At 49.9% G+C, this 12634-nt stretch overlaps 2 protein-coding genes across 5 annotated transcripts; one reads left to right on the top strand and one right to left on the bottom strand.

Moving 5' to 3' along the window:
* Positions 1–2176: 2176 nt before the first annotated feature.
* Positions 2177–8086, bottom strand: Anapc11 (anaphase promoting complex subunit 11). 4 transcript variants are annotated; one of them, XM_059272290.1, is made up of 3 exons: positions 7915–8086; positions 7231–7357; positions 2177–2412 (listed from the first exon to the last, which is right to left on the bottom strand). In XM_059272290.1, the coding sequence occupies exons 2-3, from the start codon at positions 7337–7339 to the stop codon at positions 2267–2269; spliced, it is 255 nt and encodes an 84-aa protein (XP_059128273.1). In that variant the 5' UTR covers positions 7340–7357; positions 7915–8086; the 3' UTR covers positions 2177–2266. The 4 variants fall into 4 exon arrangements, 3 of the variants coding, with proteins under 3 accessions (XP_059128273.1, XP_059128272.1, XP_059128274.1); XM_059272289.1 differs by having other exon boundaries at positions 7810–7923; XM_059272291.1 differs by lacking the exon at positions 7915–8086 and adding an exon at positions 7718–7740.
* On the top strand, positions 7554–11688 carry Alyref (Aly/REF export factor). Its single transcript, XM_059272288.1, has 6 exons — positions 7554–8417; positions 8749–8880; positions 10199–10346; positions 10939–11002; positions 11104–11278; positions 11391–11688. The coding sequence occupies exons 1-6, from the start codon at positions 8181–8183 to the stop codon at positions 11403–11405; spliced, it is 771 nt and encodes a 256-aa protein (XP_059128271.1). The 5' UTR covers positions 7554–8180; the 3' UTR covers positions 11406–11688.
* The last annotated feature ends 946 nt before the right edge of the window (positions 11689–12634 follow it).

The raw sequence follows: 12634 nt of genomic DNA, 5'->3' as shown, positions 1-12634 counted from the left end.
GCCCACAGCTTGATCTTATGGAGGCATTTTCTCAATTGAGGTTCCCTCCTCTCGGATGACTCTAGCTTATGTCAACATTAAACTAGCCAGCACAGCATAGGTCATGTGCCAGTCTCAACAACAGGGTCTCACTCTGTGACCCAGACTGGCCTTGAACTTGGGGAAAGTGACTCCTGTGTCATCTTCACAAGTGCCAGGCTGGACTCCTTTGTTTTGTGCTTATGGTGGAAGGTTCTGCTACCGGACTTGTCCTTTATGAGCAGGAAAAGTATCAAACTCAGGTTCCAACCTTCAGAAAGACCTGAGCAAACAACTCCAGACCCCAGGTCCTGCCCACTCTGCCCCAGGGGGTTGTGGCTAGGACTTCTCTGCCTGTACTTAGCGAAGAGTGGTTCAAATACTGGACACAGGATGGAAATGTGTAAGAGACATGTGTTGTGTTGTGTGCAGGGGCCAGAACATTAGTAGGACAGAGTCCCTGGCCAGGCAGGCGGGTACAGGCGCATTAAAGAAGAGGGCATGGAGAAAGCCTATGGCATGAGCTTCCCACAGGACCTTCTGTTCCTGCCTGGGTGCACAAGCTGTAGTAATTGGATTCTATCAGGTGTCCTGACCTTTTTGGAGCAAACAGGTAGAAGAATAATGGAGAAGAAAAAAGGCAGGAGTCAGGGACCCCAGATGCAGGAGGTACATGCCCAAGGTTTATGGTTTTCTAACCTCTAGAGAGACTGAGGATGGGATACGGGTAGAGCTGACCCTGAGGACAGGACTAACTGAAACCCTGAGATAAGAGAGCACAAAGACCTAGGTGCTGAGGAACCCAGAGTGAAGCCTTGTAGCCGTGGAGGGAACTGAGGTGAGCCTGGGAAGATAAAAACCTCGTGAACAGGAAGATGCTTTAGATGACCCAAAATGATGAATTCCCCACAGAAGGTTCCTAGGAAAAGCACAGAGGGCAGGCACTCCAAGAGAGTGAGCAGACTGGGGATGGAAAAAACAAGCTAAGATGGACCAGACCTGTCAGCCCAAGGAGCTCCAAATCCACAAATCTTGGCTTCCTCTCAGCTCTGGGTATCCGCAGGCTGAGTTACACTCCATCTCTACTCCTGATAGCTGGTGCCAGTTCCAGCACCAGAATGCTATATATAACGGAGTGCTATCTATATGGAGTTATAGTCTCTCAGAAGCATAGATGTTTCATGTAGGAGTACCTCAAGGGCACCATACAGAGTGGACAGCAAGTCTCAGCCAACACACATGTAGATGATACAGATGGCCTTGAGCCCTGCCCCTGCTGGTCTACTCTCCAGGGTGTAGGGCACATGTGGTATGCAAACATGTTCACACTGGCAATGGTCACTGAGTCTGTGAGGACAAGGTGATAAACTGACCAGGACTGGCAATGGTCACCGAGTCTGTGAGGACAAGGTGACGAACTGACCAGGACTCCCAGCCTAAATTGGTTTCCACCCAGAAGCTTCCAGGCACCCTGAGGCTGGGCTATTGTTCCCCTAATGGCTGATAATCCCCAGCTGTAGGGAATAAAGGAGTGTCCAAAGGGCTGTCCTTCCCTAAGACACCAGAGGACCCACATCCTACACCAGATCTGGCCCTCAGTCTGAGGAAAAGGCAAGGGACTCTGAACAGCTTGCTGCAGTATTCCCCGAAGATCATCTGGGCATGGCCAGCACCTGCTTAGCTGTCTCTTCCTCCAACCAAAATGGCTCCTGAAGGGTGGTTGCCAGCTTTGCTCAGCTAGGGCTGGGGATCGAGAGAGATCCTGGGGCTTCCGCCAGGTTAGGGCAGCTGATGGGCTATGTTCCCCCCGCCAGTCCTTTTGGCACAAATACACCCTAAGGTCTTTGCTCAGCTTGGCGCTGCCTTGTCTCTTCTACTTTTCCTGTTTCTGAGTTGTGACTCATGTTATCATGGAGGCCTTGGCAGTTATTTCATCAAGATGTTTATTCATAAGGGTTTTCATACCAAAACATGCTGCAGCTGTATCAATATGTCAAGAAAACAGGCAACAGAGGCCTCCAGCAAGGCTCAGAACTTTAATGAGTTTTACTTATTGAATAAAGTGTCAATGATGTGATGGGAAAAAACAAAAAACAAGTGAACCTTATTTCAACCAAAAGGAACACATCCTTGTCCCCAGTACAGAACAAGGTCTGTGAGGGGGTCTCAGGACGCCATATCTGGTGAAGGGAAGGGGCTGAGCCTGGCATGGGGCTGGGAGAGGCACTGGGCACAGCACCGGCCTCACTCACTCTTTGAACTTCCACTCTTGGCGACACATGGGGCAGTGCTGCTGCACTTGCTGCGCGTTCAGCCATTTGAGGATGCAGTGCATGTGGAAGCAGTGGGAGCATTGGCCCCACACCAGGGGGCAGTCATCGCCAGGCACCTTACCTGCAGGGGGGCCAGAGGGAAGATGTTAGGAAGAGGAACCGGACAAGACACACAAGAGCATGTGATAAGCCAAGCAGGCACCTCCAGGACACTGGTAACTGCTCTAGCCCACAGGCAGAGCCTCTCACGCCTCCTATATCAGAGGAGATAAAAAGGAGGAGTGTGACCCAAATCATCCCCAGGTATGGCCCACTGCATAAAAGATCTACAGAGACTCCCTCATTACCAAGGGAAGCCTTCTCAGAGCGGGGAGGTCTGGCCTGGTCCACTAGTTTCCAGTGCCTCTCTAACACCCTTCTGTGGAAAACTGACCTGTCACACCCAGAAGGTAACATTGAAATGGTCAAGGTGCCAAAGATTCACAACCTGAGTAGGTAACTCTTTGTCTTCAGTAAAAGCCTCCTAGAACCTGGAAAGCTCTTTCCATGGACACCAGAGATCTACTGCACTACAAGGGCCTTAGGGACCTGGTGTTCCTGGGATAGCTACTGATGGGACTTGGTATCAGTATGTGTTATCTCACCTGAATCCTCAACTCTCCTACCTCCATTCAAAGCCAGGGACACAGGCTGCAAGCACCCACTCTGCAAGCCTGGAAATGCTTCTTCCATGGAGAAAGCCCAATCAGAGATGGACAAAGTTCATACCATGATCAAATTAATCAGGGGCTATACAGATGGCCCAGCAGTTAGAGCACTTGCTGATCTTGCAGAGGACCCCAGATCCAGTTCCCAGCTTCCACATGGCAGCTCACAGCAATCTGTAACCCCAGTGCCAGGGAGGTCAACACCCTCTTCTGGTCTCCACAGACACTCACGCATGTGGTACAGATGGACACTCAGGCAGACACCCATACACATACAATACAAATAGATAAGTCTTCTTTTAAGTAAGATTTTAAAACAAACCAAAGGGGAGACTGGGAATGCAGCTCAGCTGGTAGAATGGTTGCCTGGCATGCACAAAGCCCTGCATCCTACCCCCAGCTTTGTATACCCGGATGATCCCAGCACTTAGCACTTGTGAGATGGAAGCAGGAGGTTCAGGAATTCAAAGCCATACTCGCTACATAAGGATTCTGAAGCCAACCTAAGATACAAGAAACATGAGACCCTGTTCAAAAACAAGCAAACTGAAGATGGTAGAGCACAGGGACACCTTTAGGTCCTGTCCCACATTGGTATCAGCCTGAGTCCAAAGAGCTAAGCCTCACAGCACCCAATCTATCCTGGGGTACCAGCCCTACGTCTGTCACACTGTCAGCGTTACTGAGCCTTTCTTTCTCTCTCTCTCTCTCTTTCTTTCTTTCTTCTTTGTTTTGTTTTTCAATAGAGGGTTTCTCTGTGTAGCCCAGGCTGTCCTGGAACTCACTCTGACTTGCCTGCTTCTGCCTCCAGAGTGCTGGGATTAAAGGTATGTGCACCACTGCTGGCTCCTAACTCAGCAGAACTCTGCTTGAAATCACTCCTTTCCAATTAGACTTGGACCCAACTAGATCACCAACAAGGATCACTGGGCTGGCTCATTTGTGGGTAGTCATTCGGAGGAAGGTGCTGCCTTGTTCTCAAGATGTCCCTACAGGCAGCAAGCCGGAGTACTTGATGAGCATGCTAGTGCACTGAGGATGATTCACTCAAGGATTTGTTAGTGCCTTGATGAAATTATTTTTTTAATTAAAACACCTCATTGCAAGACTGCTTTACCTTAAAGCCCCCTGGGACCTGAAACAGATTTATTACAGGCCTTGGTAACTTAATTTCCACAGGAGTTTAATCCATGAGAAACCTGGTGCTTTATAGAATCTATCCAGAAAACACAGTGGGCCTGTCAAACACTTGGCACATTAAAGTCAACCCCTTCTCATTTAAACAGTCCACAAGTGGAACTAAGTCTCCCACTCTGCATAGCTAACAGGCCCTGTTTTAAGAAAGCCTGAGACTACTTCATACGTATGGACACTAAGTGCCTAGCTATCTAAGATGCTTTCTGATCATCCCTTTGTCACAGATCTAGCTGGGTAATCCAAGCTGTGTTCCGTGTGTGTGGGTCACTTATGCTTAGGTAAGAATGGGCAGCTCTGGGGCCAGTGGAACTACCTTCAATCTACAGATTCCATGTCCACCCTTTGCCTGAAGGTGGGACTTGCTATAAAACTTCCTCAAAGTTTTTACAAAGTTAACAGTCTAATGTTATGAAGTCCTCTCCTCTTTATAGCTCTGCTAAATAAAGACCCTTCCAGGCTTGGTTAGAGATACCACACTCCAGGTCATCTGGGTCCTTTAGTAACAATAGCCACTTGCAGCACAGAGAGCTGGGACAGAAAACCTAACAGCAATCAGCAAAACAAAGGAAACATTTCTCACATTTATAGACTTCAGAGGGGAGAAGTTTGTAAGCCCAGGTGAGGAGTCTTGAGCCCAGCAGATTAGTGAAGGCACTATGTCTGATCCCCACAGGAGCAGCTTCTATGACATAACAGTAGCATCCTTGAGGATGCCTTAAGCAGTGATTTTGAAGAACTGAACAGTTGGGCTAGCCTGTAACTCTAGCTCTTCTGGAAGTCAAGGAAGGAGAACTCAAAGTTCAAGACAGAGTGAGTCTGAGACAATCCTGGTCAACTCAGTAAAACCTGTCTCAAAACAAAACATAAAACGGGCTGGGAATACAGCTCAGTAGTAGAGCTTGAATAGCACATGAAAGGCCCCGTGTTCAATCCCCAGGACCATCAAATAAGAAATGGATCGATTGATTTTAAAAGAGTATTCCTCCCCATAACCCTTCACACTCCTGGGAGTTCCTTCTCATTTTTCTTAATAAATCTACATTTGTGACAAGCAGTGGTAGCGTATGCCTTTAATCCCAGCACTCAGAAGCAAAGGCAGGCAGATCTCTGTGAGTTTGAGTCCAGCCTGGTCTACAGAGATATCTCCAGGACAGCCTAGGCTACATAAAGAAACCCTGTCTCAAAAAAAAAACAAAAAAACAAAACAAAAACCAATCTACATTGGTTCTGCTTAAAATAAAAGCTAGAACTGTGTGCTTGGTTACTAATCACAAATGCTATAGATAAAACTTAAATTAGAAAAATCAACGACATCCTAAGAAACTCACAACTCAATGGGCAATGGTGGTGCACGACTTTAATCCCAACACTTGTGGGGCAGAGACAGGCGGATCTTGGTGAGTTTGAGGCCAGCCTGGTCTACAGAGCAAATTCCAGGACAGCCAGGGCTACACACAGAAATCTTGTCTTGGGGGGTAAAAAAAAGACAACTCACAATTCTTTGATTACATCAAGATGATTAACTCTTGGCTGATTAACTCATGTTGGGTGAGCCTGGAGGTACATGCTTTAATCCCAGCGCTCTGGAGGCAGAGGCAGGCAGATCTCTTTGACCTTGAGACTAGACTGGTCTACATAGTGAGTTTCAGGCTAGCCAGGGTTACATAATGAGATCCTGTCTCAAAACAAATAAATAAAGAGATAAAATAGAATCTGCTTTCATTTCAATGTAATCAAACATTCCTACTTCATATAACACACTGGGGACATAGGAACAATTAAAAAAAAGTGTAAGACTGTTTGCATTCTGCAAAACACATTAAGATAATAAAATTCAAATGCCTTGAAAACAAAAAAAGAGTTAAAAAGAAGCTATTTAGATCAAAGAGCTGAAAGACCAAGAATATTGAGATGTTGGGAATATCTCAAATCCCAATACTAAAATATTTGGGAGCCAGGCAGTGGGTGGCACACGCCTTTAATCCCAGCACTTGGGAGGCAGAGCTAGGCGGATCTCTGTGAGTTCACAGACAGCCTAGTCTACTGAGTTCCAGGACAAGCTCCAAAGCTACACAGAGAAACCCTGTCTCAAGGAAAGGGAAAAAAAAAGAAAAAGACATTTGGGGGCAGATGTTTCAACAAGGATGCTAGAACAGCTTGTAAGACACATGGCTAAAGAGTGCTCATAGTTTATAAGCATCTATCTAAAGTTTACAATACTTAAGCACAAAAGCCCAGCCAACATGACAATATGGTAACCATTGTCTGAGCTCAATGTGCTGGGCAGGGGTATCCTAATTTGTTCTGCTTTATTTTGAGAAAATCCAAACTGAAAGCACTATCTTGAGTAGTTAAGGGAATGACAGATTATCACTATGTAGCCCAGGCTGACTTCAAACTCAAGATCCCCTTGCCTCAGTCTCCCAAGTGCTGTTGTTATGGGTCTGAGGTCTGTTGCTACCATGCCCTGACAAAAACAAGTGTTTTCGTTTGTTTGTTTTTCTCTCTGTTTTTGCAACAGAGTCCCCTATGTAGCCTCCAACTCAGAGATCCACCTGTTTCTGCTTCCAAATGCTGATATTACAGGTATCTGCCACCATGCTGGATAAGGTCTTTATACAAAAGTAGGTTGAAGCCGGGCGGTGGTGCGAACGCCTTTAATCCCAGCACTTGGGAGGCAGAGCCAGGTGGATCTGTGAGTTCAAGGCCAGTTTTGTCTACAAAGTGAGTTCCAGGACAGGATCCAAAAGCCACAAGAGAAACCCTGTCTTGAAAAAAAACAAAAAGTGGGTTGAAGTATTATTCTGCTTATTTTCTGTCAACTTTCCTTCAGGAAATGGAAACTAAAACCCACGGTTTTGGTTTGCTTAGTTTTTCGATACAGGATTTCTGTGTAGCCCTGGCTGCCCTAGAACTTACAGGCTGAACCCAATCTCAGAGATCCTCCTGCCTCTGCCTCCCTAGTGGTGGGAAACCCAGGGTTTTTAAGGCTGGTGGAGCATGCCCAGGTTCTGAGAGCACAGAGGGAGACTTACAGTCTGGACAACAGCCATTAAACGCCATCCTGCAGATGCCACAGTTCTCATCATTGGCTACCCAGAGCCAAGTGGCTACACCATTCCAGCACTTAATTTTCACCTTCATGGCAGCAGAGATGGTGACCTGAGGGAAGAGGATTACCTGGCTAAATTAGTCTGTAGTACCACAGCACTCGAGCATTTCAGTCGGGGAGCTGTGACAAGTACCAGGCGCTTCAAAGGAGCCCGCTTCCAAGTTTTGTTTTGTCATGTATAAGGGTGTCTTTAGAGATCTGAACACACGTAGTGGGGCGAGGTGACGCACGCCTTTAATCCCGTCCCTCGGACCGCAGAAGCAGAGGGATCTGATTGAGTCAAGGTCAGCCCCGCGCCCCCAAGAACAACAACAACAAAAACCTCTGCACCCACGACAAACATTTTAGTTTTCATTAACCATCAGTGCTTTGCTTTTCAATCTGAGAAGGGGAGAGTGACAGTCACTAACTTGCTAAACTACAGCTCGTTAAGAAACTACGCCTTCGAGCAAACAAAACCAAAAGCAGACCCTCAGCCCAGCCCCTACCGCCAGGGCCGCACCTAAGGGGCACAACCCGCGGACCGAACGCGACGCCGAGGCAACCCCGAGTCTTCCGGCCTCCGAGGGAGGGGAGCCCCGGCCCCGCCCACTCCGCGCCCTCGCACCTTCTCCACCTAATCACGAGGCGCCCCGCCCTTCCGTTGCTGCCGCGCGGGAAGGTATAAAAACGACCGTGCCGCGTCTGGCTGCTCAGAAACAGCGCCCGCCGCCTCCGGGAGCAGTACGCACGCGCCCGCCCGCTCCGCGCGCAGAGGGACCAATCAGTGGCGGCTTCAGGGCAGCGGCGCCGGAACGCCGGGGGAGGCGCAGGAAGTGACGCCGCAGCGTGCTGACGCGCGGGCTCGATCCGAGGCCCGATTCCGCGCCCGCCATGGCCGACAAAATGGATATGTCTTTGGACGACATCATTAAGCTGAACCGGAGCCAGCGAGGCGGCCGCGGCGGAGGCCGGGGTCGCGGCAGGGCCGGTTCCCAGGGCGGCCGCGGCGGTGCGGTGCAGGCCGCCGCGCGGGTGAATCGAGGCGGCGGGCCTATGAGGAACCGGCCCGCCATCTCTCGCGGCGCCGCAGGCGGCGGCGGCAGGAACCGGCCGGCACCCTACAGCAGGGTGAGTGCGGGGACGTGCGACGCCGGCAGGGGCGGGCTCCCGGCCGTGCGGAGCCCAGGGAGCGTCCTGCGAGGCCCGCGGGAACCGTGGCGGAGGGGTGGGCGGGGGCGAGGCCGCGCGGTGAGGCCCGGCCGGGGGCCGGGGTCTTCCGGGACGCTTTGTCCGGTCGTGGTCCGGCCTCGTGGCGGCGGCCGCCCCGAGCGGCGGGCTTGGGGTGCTCTTTGGGCTCGGCGCCCCTGGCTGCGGGCCGACGTGAAAGGGTGTCGGTGAGGTATTGAGGGCGCCCGGGGCGAGGCTCACGAACCTCTCCGTCCTTACCGTCTTCCTCCAGCCGAAACAACTTCCAGACAAATGGCAGCACGACCTCTTCGACAGCGGCTTCGGGGGTGGAGCCGGCGTGGAGACAGGTGGGAAGCTGCTGGTGTCAAACCTTGACTTCGGAGTGTCAGACGCTGATATTCAGGTAGGAGACTCGGGGGTCCTCACCCCACACGGATGTGCGGCCCAGAACCCCTTCTGGTTGGAACCTGTGCTGCCCAAGGGCCAGCCAGTGTCGCCGAGTGGCTTGACCTCAGAAAAAGTATCTCCTAGTTGTGAATGCGACTAATAAGTCAGGCTGCTGGAAGGTAGCCTGGTGCGCCCCCGAAGGTGCCTGGTCTGCTGACCGCCATGAGCACCTGCCGTCTGCCAGGATTTCTAACGGGCACAGACTGGTCACAAGTTCTGTCCCTGTATGACCGAGGGTGCTTGCTTCTCAGATCTTGTGCCTCTTGTAGTGAGCTGATTGGAAAAGGAAGGTCTCTCGCCCAGATATCTGACAGCTCAGGGGTGAATGATGGCTGTCTGTTTTACAGCCTGAAGCCTCGTATCTTAACTAGTGACCTTTCCGAGGTCGTGTCAGGGGCATGGTCCTCATACCTTTGATTGAAGTCTCTTTCTATTTTTCTTTCTTTCCTTTTTTTTTTGACTGGACCTTCAGGGTATTTAGAGCTATGAAGCAACTTTCTTTGGGAATTAGTTTTGGAGATGGCTTGGTCGGTGGCCTTTCTGGGTTCCATTTCTTAGGGCCCAGCCATTTGGCTTTGCCATGGGAGGATAGAACAAGGCCAGTGAGCACTCACAGTGTCTCAACACTTTTTTTAAGGTGGTTTCTGGCATCCACTGGAAACCGCTTTTGGTGAACTCCACTTCCCGCTGTGTGCCTGCAGCCGAAGTAGCCCCACACTCTGGGTTCCCTCTCCAACTCCCAGCCTGCCTGAGGTCAGGGCAGTTTCCATGGCGTGTTTGACTTCAGACTTTGCAGCAGGCTTGAGTAGGAGGAGAGGGAAAGGTGAGCCAGAATCTGCCTTTGGGGGAGGGGCTGGGGTCACAGCTCCCCAAATCAGTGGGCCCTTCTTTGAGCTGTCTGCTCTATGAACAACTTCCCTTCATTTTACTCTTGGCTTCTGCTGTAGGTGAAACAGCTGTTGATCACGTTGTGAGTACACTTGCTAAGAGAGATAGTTCTTCATCTTTTGCTCTGTGTCAGGGCTTGTGCTTCCTTCACCGGCATCATGGTGCAGTTACACAGTCCCAAAGTGGACAGGAACCCAGGTGCTGGTGACAGTTGTCCTCTCTCCGGCAGCCCTGTCCCTCACCTCTTAACTGCCACTGCCCTGCCCCCTTCCTGGGTGGCTGTCAGTAGAGTACCTCCAAAGCACACATACAGCAACTTACTTACTGAGCCACTAGAAGGAAAAAACTTGACTGCTTTGCTGATTGTCGCCCTTTCCACTTCCCAGGAACTCTTTGCGGAGTTTGGAACGTTGAAGAAAGCAGCTGTGCACTACGATCGCTCTGGACGAAGTTTAGGGACAGCAGATGTGCACTTTGAACGGAAGGCAGATGCCCTGAAGGCTATGAAACAGTACAATGGTGTCCCTTTGGATGGTGAGTGTGGGACTGGGCCCAGGATGCCTGTGGGGCTTATGGAGTTTGGGGCTGGCACCCCTCCCTGTAGGAATATGGGCTGCCCCTGTGGCTGAGGACACTTTGCATTTGCCCCTTTGTCTCTCTCTTCCATTCTGCCACTTCTCATGCTGCCCCACACATCTGGACCAACCTCTTGTGAACCCCCATCCAGCAAGCTACATCCCTCCCCTCCTTCAGCTCCTTCCGGAAGATTCACTTCTGTGAAGCCTTCTCAGAACCGCCATAGTACAACCTGAGTGCGGGGCTGTAGTCGTAAAGACAAAGGTACCTGTTCTTCTTCCGTCAGGTCACCCACACCTGTCCACCCATGAGCACCCTGGACACCTGACCAAACAGCCCTCTTAGCCTGAACTGAGAAGGAGTGAGGAGGTGTTGGTGGGGTTTATTATTGCCAATTTATTTTCCCACCAGGCTCTCCAGGCCATATACCTTGGGGGCATTGGAGACACACACAGGCCCTTTCCAGAGCTTGCATGGAGACCAGGGTGTGGTGCCCTCTGGGTCAACTTCAGAGCCTCTGGAATGAGACTTCTTGTATTCTTTACCATAGGCCGTCCCATGAACATCCAGCTCGTCACATCACAAATTGATACGCAAAGAAGACCTCCACAGAGGTAAGTTCTGGGGCCTTTGGGGATGGGGAAAGGTCTGCGGTTTGTGATAACGCCACCCACAAGGCCTTTCCAGATCTCAGAGTTCTGTTTTCCGTTGTTAGCATAAACAGAGGTGGCATGACAAGAAACCGTGGCTCTGGGAGTTTCGGTGGTGGTGGTACCCGAAGAGGGACCCGCGGAGGCAGCCGGGGAAGAGGTAGAGGTACCGGCAGGAACTCAAAGCAGCAACTTTCTGCAGAGGAGCTGGATGCACAGCTGGATGCTTATAATGCAAGGGTGAGTCCTAGGGCTTAGAAAAGACTGGGTGGGGCTGAGTGATGCCTGTGGTGACCTCTTGAAGCCAGTAGGAACAAGGACTTCCTTAATGAACCTTCTCCCTCTCTTTCAGATGGACACCAGTTAAACAGCCGAGCAAATCCACACAAGTAACAGGACTCAGAAGCCTCGTCGTGATCCCTAGAGGGAGGGTTGGCAACTGGACTGTGCAGACAATGGTGGATTTGTTTTTTGTTTCTTTTTTTTTTTTCCTCCTGTTTTAAAATAGGATCTAAAAACTCATGTAAAGGCTTTTTTTTTTTTCCTTTTCTTTTTTTTTAATTCTGAAACAGACCTGTTTTGTACCGAGTTATTTTTGGGATAAATTTTACTGGTTGCTGTTGTGGAGAAGGTGACATTTTCACCTTTACCATAATAAAATAGAATTGTGTGTAGAACTGGAGCTGTCTGGTCCATCCTGCTGTTAAGATTCTCTGTCACAGCTAGCTGTCTGTGGCTATAGCTAGTACCTGATGTGAGATTAGAATTGTGAGATTTCTGGGAGTCCGTGGCTGAGGCCTTCTGTCTCCTTCCCTGCTGTTCTAATGCCTCACTCTAGCCTGATAGGTGGGAAGATTCAGAGCAGTAGTGGCCGCCTGCCCGGAGCTGCCTGTCCATTTGCTTGCACCATGAGGTGATAAGGGGGTATGAGGCAGTCTGCTGTATGTGCTGTATGGTTTCTAGAGATGTGACCCATAAATTCTTGGGCTGTTCTTTTGACTTAGGTGTGTCAGAGAAATCTGGTTTCAGCTTTGAACCCCTATGTGTTTCTTGTTTCTCTGTCTTGTTACATTGACAGGGAACAGAGACAAGGAGGGTGCTTCCTTATTTGTTAGCAGTCACTCCTTGGTGTCCTTGGGTGATGCTAGTTGCAGGACCAAAATCTGAGTGAGGATGCCCAAATCTCATGTAAAGTGGCATAGTGTTTGCTTAGAGTCTATGCACATATTCTTGTAGGCTTTTTCAAGGTATGTTGTATTGTTTAGGGAGAGCAGACAAGATTCAATGTCTAGTACATGTGTGATCTTCAATTGGGATATTTTTGTCTTTGGTTGGCTCTAGAGACAGCTGTAAAATAACCAATGGAAGTTGAGGCAGAAACCAGTTTTCAAGAGGGTTGGGGTTAAACATGGAATACCTTGGGCTGCTTAACAGGATTGGAAGCAGGATTTTGAGGAAGAGCTGAGAAATGGGAGCTCAAAACTTGTCTTTGTCACTGCTGGGGATACCTGGAGGACTGAGTGTGGGTGAATATAGTGGGGTGACAAGCCCCAGAAGCTTTTGTGTTTGTTTTTGTTTTTGCACAGGGTTTCTCTG

Source organism: Peromyscus eremicus, chromosome 8a, assembly GCF_949786415.1.
Source record: "Peromyscus eremicus chromosome 8a, PerEre_H2_v1, whole genome shotgun sequence".
NCBI classification, from domain to species: Eukaryota; Metazoa; Chordata; class Mammalia; order Rodentia; family Cricetidae; genus Peromyscus; species Peromyscus eremicus.
The sequence above is the reverse complement of the archived record's forward strand: the minus strand, read 5'-3'. Positions and strand labels throughout refer to the sequence as shown.